A 7,626-nucleotide genomic window follows, 5' to 3' on the forward strand; every position below is an offset into this window, starting at 1 on the left:
AATGTAATGAAATTTTGCCATAACTTGCTTATATTTCAGAACCCGCTCATTCTAACTTAAATCCTGTTCCTAGCTCAAGGACTATTTAAAGTATCACAAACATTACAACGATGGGGACATTGAGGCTAGGGACACAAGTGATGTAAAGAGAAACAAATGATATTCTTAATGGGAAGTAGACTTATAATAACTTGTAGTGTTAGTATTACCTTCTATGTAACATAAATGAGTTGTGGATAACATTGCAGAAAAATACATTTCCCTTCGTGATATCACTGCAGATCATAATTATTTTCATTAAATGACAAACAACATTAAATTATACTAGATATGAGATGGATTTTTACTTTCATTATATATTTTTTGGTTTTAAATTACCTTTCAACAAATTGTTTAAAATCAATCATTCAAGGACACAAATTTAATTACCTATTTCATCCTTTAAACTTGCTTTGAAGACGGTTGAGGTCAAGAACACAAAAGCAATTGTCAGAAAATTCATTTGAACTGTTAATAACTTAACTGAAAAGAAAGAAGTGGGATAATGAAATTGCAATAATTATATGATTTATTTCTAAATTTCTAAAATTTATTACTCCAAGAATTATGATATAAATATGAAAGAAATTTCCATAGTAATAATAATCATATCATAGAGGACACAGCACATAGATTTGGACATAAGCAATTGGATTGACCACATATCAACCATCACTAAGAAAACCAAATCAAATGCAACTCACTTGTTGAGAGACGTACAACAGCATAACGGTAAGTAATTAAAAAATTATAAACAGCTCTATTGCGCTTATATCAATGGAATATGCAGTTTTTAAAAAAGCAAAACAAATAAATCCTTAATTTAATAATGGACATGAGAAAAGTTTTGAGCATTGTCTACTCATTTCAGAGTCCTATAACACAAAAAGTGCTATCAGCTCAAAGTGCATTAAAAGGGGTTCCCCCACTAACCTGAAAATGTTTCTCGACTCTCGTAGCATTGAAAGGTATGAATTTGGGTGTGCATTGGGGCTTTTAAAAAGAAATTAAATTGGATTGTAAACACTATATCAGAGGATAGAAAGGTAAAAACCAAAAGAGCAGCTAAGATTTTGGTGAAACGTCATTTGGGTGTCCTGAAAAGCTTGGTCGAGGAAATAGGATTATATCAGTTGAGGTTGTATATATGTTGCATTCATGACTACCAAGACAAACAGACTTACTAGAGTCAAGAGACAGTGGTTAAGTAGTGAAGGCATGTGAATGTAGTGTTGTGCAACTGCGGGGTGTGATGTGAAGGCATTGCATGAATAACATCACTTTGGTGTAGAGCAAACTGGGTATTTGGCAAAAAATGTAGCGATTACATTGATATTGACACCAACACCAACAAGAGAAAACACAAGAACAACAACAGCTGCAACGACATCCCTACAATGATGATAATGCTATTCTGTGCCTCTTCAGATTTCAGTTCAACAAATGCAAAACACCTCTCCACTACAACAGCACCATCATCAACGACCAACGCACCTTCAGTCAAAGACAAAATAAAAAGTACTGAAAGTAAAAATACTATTAGAATTAAGAACATAAATTGTCGTATTCTAATAAGTTTTGACAAGAGACTAAAACTTGAACAAATTACAGAAACTCACAAACCAGATATTATAACAGCAACCGAAATGTATTTAGACAAAAATAATTAATAAAAATATCCATAGCAACTCAATCTTTAACAGTGATTACCTCGATCCACCACCATACAGGAAAGATATGTCACTTGGCCAGGGAGGTGTACTTATAGCTGTGAAGAAAGACATCTGCCGCAAAAGAAGTGAAATTGCGAAATTGTATGGTCAAAAGTTTTTCAAAAACAAGGTCACATGTTCGTGGGCAGCTTTTACCATCAACCTTCCAAGTGGAATAGAGACATTAAAATAACTTCAAAAATCCCTTGCAACAATTTACAAATCGATGAGAAACCCAACTTTCATTCTCTGGGGATTTTAACTTGCCAGACATCAATTGGGGAAAAGATAAATAAGACAAAATAAGACAAAACCCCCAATATGGAGCTAAGTGAGGAAATGTTAGAAATTGTGCACGTTCAATCTCATACAGGCAGTCATTGAGCCAACAAGAAAATCTAACGCCCTTGACCTAGTGCTTACAACCTACCCCGTCCTCCTACAATCAGTCTATACAGCTCCAGGCATAAGTGATCAGGATGTTGTTTGAAAGCCAAAAATTAAATGATTAGTATGTCAACAACACAGATTCTACAACAAATCAAAAGTACACAACGACCACGACTGGAATGAAAACCGTAATATATAAAGAACTAAGAAACGAACATCATAATCATGTCAATGACATGCTTGACCTTGATCATAGAGGAAAGAATAATGATAATGGGGCTATCACCAAGCGTTTCTGGAAATATATACAAACAAAACAGAAAGACGTGTCAAGCATTTTTGTATTAAAAAGGTCTGATGGATCAAAGGCAGCAGACACTATTGAAAAATGCAACATATTAAATAAACAATACCAAAGTGTCTTTACAATAAAAGATAAAACATTGCTATGCATGGAAAATAGCAATATACCCACTATGCCAAAAACAGAGAGGCTGTTACCAAACAACTAAAAGACATCTATCTCTCGAAAGCGTCTGGACCTGAATTATATTCCAACACGAATCCTGAAAGAACGATGAAATATCTCCATACCTTTGCATCATATTCCAGCAATCTCTCGACAAAGGACAGGTCCCAAATGATTGGAAACATGCTAGGATTACTGCAATTCACAAAGAAAGCAAACAAGACATAGCCTCAAATTATAGGGAAGTTTCACTTACATCAATTATTTGCAAGGTACTTGAGCATATTCTATTTCACAGCATTATGGACTATTTTGACCGCTATCATATACTAGTTGACTACCAACATTGTTTTCAGAAGGGTATTTCAGGTGAGACCCAACTCATCAATACACTTGAACAAATAACAAATGCGTTAGATGAAAGGAAACAAACAGATTTAATAGTACTTGATTTTTCAAAAGTCTTTGACACCATACCTCACAAGGCTTGTTAAAAAATTAGAATATGACGGAATACGTAACAGGAAACCTGATGAACCAATATCACTAAAAACGCACAGATCCCAGTTAGATAGATCTTAGTCTATTACATCTGGTTCAAAGATTGGCTGAATGATCGGTTTCAAGAGGTGGTGCTTGATAGACAAACAAAAGTGAAAAATATAGGGTGCTATCTGGTTCAAAGATTGGCTGAGTGATCGGTTTCAAGAGGTGGTGCTTGATAGACAAACAAAAGTGAAAAATATAGGGTGCTATCTGGAGTGCTAAAGGGAACTGTATTGGGGCCATTTTGCCTCCTCGTTTTTATAAATGATTTGGGCAAAATTTGATCTAATGCAGTCAGATATATCTAAACGTCTAGACTCACTGATGCAATGGTCAAACCCATGGCAATTGAATTTCCATCCTGGAAAATGCTCTGTGGTGTCAATATCCACCAAGAAAAACACAATAAGCTTTGATTACCAAATGTTGGATCAAACACTTAAAAATGTAAATAAAGGACAAAAAAGCCATTGAAAACATTCAGGGAGCAGCTGCAAGATTTGCCCAAATTGCAGCAAGTGCAAGATGGAACCTGGGTGTGTGACAGCAGCTCTTGACACACTAATATGGCCAACACTTCAGTCTTGTAGAAAGAACATGCGCATACATCTATTTCATAAAACAGTCAAAAGCAAACACTCAGCCATTCTTTTTTGGATAATAAAATATGAATATGAAATCTCATTGCTCAGGCTCCCTCCATCAGATAAGATATCGAGAGAGAGAGAGAGAGAGAGAGAGAGAGAGAGAGAGAGAGAGAGAGAGAGAGAGAGAGAGAGAGAGAGAGAGAGAGAATGCAGTCGGCCAATCGTTCACACCAAAGGCGGTTAAACATCAAATCATCATGTAAAACCTGAGACCGATGGAAGAGCACGTGCTTCATCATCCAACATTGTCATTTTGCACCCATCATGTCTTTGGGTTGTAATTTATCCCTTAGAATAATAGCGAATTATTCAGTTATTCTACATAATTACGTTTTCAATGTCAAATGCACCAAAGCAGCAAATCCACTGAGTATATCTTTGATAAATGAACAAGCATTCGGGAATATCGTATCAAGCAAGTCTCAAGTTTACTTTTGTCCAGGGTTGCCAGATTATTTTTCAACAAAATGCCAGGGGAAGACTCAAAAAATGCCAAAACACTCAAAAAAATGCCAAAGTCTGTTGACTCCCACCCCCACTAAGAAAACTACTCACTTTTGATAGACAATTTACTATCATATCCTGGTGGCTTGCGTGTTTTCTTTTCTTTTTTTTCTTTTTTTTTTGAATTATACTAAATTTCCTGTTGGGGTAATTTTTTTATTAAGAAAAGGTGTCATTTGAAGTATAATATACAAGAAAAGAAAATGCCAAATGAAAATGCCAAATGCCAAATGATTTTTCTAATGCCAAACGGTTTTCAAAAATGCCAGATTTTTGGAATCTGGCATTTAAAATGCCAAACTGGCAACCCTGCTTTTGTCGTCTGCTGTCGCCTTGTTTGTGTTGCCAGTTGTCGTCTGCTGCACTTGGCCTTTTGCCTTTTGTTTTAAAAGAAAGTGTGTATTCAGTTACCCGGGTGATCTGATACATAATATGTGTAACGTGATGTATATGCATTTATTGTGTAAAACTTTTTTTTCTTTTTCTAAATGGAAAATGTCAGAAGGGCAATTGTGTGTGTGTGTGTGTGTGTGTATGTTTGTGTGTGTGCGAGTGTGTGTATGTGGTGTAAGTGATAGAGAGAAAAGAGATGTCAAATAAGGTGACTGATGTTCTTCATGCAAAAGTAGACTATGAATTGAATTTGGATTAGGATGAGGGAAAAGGGCATTCGTTCCTATTTCTTTCAGAACTCTTAGATAGCCTTAGAAAAGCATTTTTCAGAATCTATGGAAAAGTAATTCCATAACCGAAGTCGCAGAATGCCCAACCACTATATATATATATATATATATATATATATATATATATATATATATATATATATATATATATATATATACAAGGAACGAAAATGACGGCACTCGATTCTTTGTTGCTGTTTTAGACAGTCATTTAAATATTACTTCTCACTCAATTTTATCAATCAAACTAAGTTTACATTGTTTTGTGTGTTGATATGTAATATCCAACTAGGCGAATGTTGTGCTTATTCTAGCTATACGCATAACATCAATAAGATCCACGTTTAAAGATGCCTCATCTGGAAAGTTGTGAAAATATGATAAGCTAGTATAATGTGAATCAAGTACTCATGCTAAATATTTCATAACTGTATTCCAGGTGATTTAGAAAACGGAAAAAGTCGAAATTTCTTAATTTTTGGTAGACCGCTCTAAATTGAGAGAAAATCGGGGGGACGGGTACTTGGCAGGTATGATATAAGTAAATTATACAGTTGATTTACAATAAATTAAACATCTATTGTTTACATTTCAAAATATCAATATAAGTTATGAATGCATGATGATGATGATGATGATGATGATGATGATGATGATGATGATGATGATGATGATGATGATGATAATGATGATGATGATGATGATGATGATGATGAGGATGATGATGATGATAATTGGCTAAATAAGAAAAGGGAGAGACAACCCAACTTCCAGTTTTATAGATATTGTACATAATGCGACAAACTTAATTTAGTAAAGGAAATATAGACTGTTAGTCAATTACTGGAACGAAATTGACGTCACTCAGTTCTTTGTTATTGTTTTAGCCAGCCATTTTATGAGTAATTCTCACTAAATTCTACCAACCAGACTATAAACGTTCAAGATTACACCGAGTTTTGTGTGTGGTACGCTGGCGAAATGTGAGATTTTTGGCTAAGCGCATAGCATTAATAGTCGGGGTGTGAATGAAAGAGAAGTACTATTTTCTTTGATGAGAACTCCTTTAGGGTAGGAAAACAAAATGTCATTGATTACTTTAACATCAGAGGACTGGAGATTAAACAATGGATATTAGGCCTGCAGATGACTGCATACACACCTTTTTTTCCTCTTTTTTTTTTTTCTTTCTTTCTTTTTTTTTTTTTTTTAATTTCGACTTGAAAGCGTGGAGGCGTGATTGCCAAATAGTTTGCACGATATTCCGATATTGCAAACCAATTAAACAAATTTTTTTTTAATGATAAGGATGAACAACAAAACCGACAATAATTCAATCCTAAAGGGACTGAGTCTACAATATTCGTATTTACGTGCACAGAAAGCGGTATTTTCTAGACTAGTGTTGGGTTATTTGATCGCTTTTACTCGATCGACGACCGAGCGCCAAGCCACGAGTCAGTGCTCGATCTCAATGCCGGAAGAGCGAGTTAGTAAAACGATCACTCGATCGTAAAACGATCAAGCGGGTTGTGAGCTTGAGACGATCTTGACACGTGAGACGAGCTTGAGACGATCAGGATTCGAGCGAGCGGAGGGGTAACGAGTGTTTCGAATCATTTCAAATTCAAACGATCACAGTTTGCCATCCGATACCAATCGCCAATGTTTGCACACGGTAGTCTGTGGTTCTTCCACAGCCCTCACTCCTTGTCAGATGTTAGTGTGTCTGGGTGGCAGTGGCAGGGAAATTCGTATAGGTGTATCACGCGTGTGTGACAAGACTTCATTAAACCTACTAAAGTTTGACTATCACACACACACACACACACACATACACACACACACACACTAAGGCTATTTCTATGACACACACGCATCCCTCTATCAATGAACACTCCTACAGTAGTGCGGCTATGTGGTCTAGTCATGACGTAACTATAGGTAGTACTCTAGTCGACCATGGCTCTCGTGCATTATAATGGTCTAGTGGTATGACACCCGCTTTGGGATCGGAAAGTCCTGGGTTCGAGCCTCGCGCTCGGTGCATAGTTGAGTCTTTGGACAAGGCTCTTTACTCACATTCTCTCACCGTACTCAGGTGTAAAATGAGTACCTGGCCGTTAACAGCGTTGTCTTTGTCTGAAAAATTGTAATATCGCCTAACAGGCGGCATGTCCCGTCCTACATATTAAATGTTGCTGTTGACCGGGACCCCTTTACAAAGCGCTTTGATCACATTTAGTGGATATTGTAAAGCTCAATTTTTTAAAGTAAAACATTAGCTTTGAATATGGAATGTTTCAATTTTAGATGCCTGTGTATTCTTTGTTAGTTCCCATCATCATCATCATCATCATCATCATCATCATCATCATCATCATCATCATCATCATCATCAGGGCAGCGGTACGGTCTTTGGTTGGCACCCGAAAGGTACCGAGTTCGATCACCCGCCGCTGAGTGGTCTTGAGCAAGTCACCTTGCCCTAACTAAATTTGCGGCGCTGCACTGCGGCTATCGCTTGGGTTATTCCAGTCTTCCCTTAGAATAGACCCGAAAGACGAATCTCCCCTATGGGATGAATAAAGGGAATTATGTTTAATTTATTTATCATCACCATCATATCAGCGGGA

General features: G+C 36.4%; 1 protein-coding gene across 1 annotated transcript in view; it reads right to left on the reverse strand.

The window, feature by feature from the left end:
- Nucleotides 1-4,020, reverse strand: part of LOC144958812 (uncharacterized) — a 104,015-nt gene extending 99,995 nt beyond the window's left edge. The window contains exons 1-2 of the mRNA XM_078891027.1: nt 4,010-4,020; nt 430-522 (exon numbers count right to left, since the gene is read on the reverse strand). Coding sequence (XP_078747153.1) covers nt 430-502 — 73 coding nt within the window. The 5' untranslated portion in view covers nt 503-522; nt 4,010-4,020. The remainder of the gene's footprint in view (nt 1-429; nt 523-4,009) is intronic.
- Nucleotides 4,021-7,626: the final 3,606 nt, after the last annotated feature.

Source organism: Berghia stephanieae, chromosome 13 (genome assembly GCF_034508935.2).
Source record: "Berghia stephanieae isolate SIO BIC M18660-M18661 chromosome 13, UCSD_Bste_1.3, whole genome shotgun sequence".
Taxonomy (NCBI): domain Eukaryota; kingdom Metazoa; phylum Mollusca; class Gastropoda; order Nudibranchia; family Aeolidiidae; genus Berghia; species Berghia stephanieae.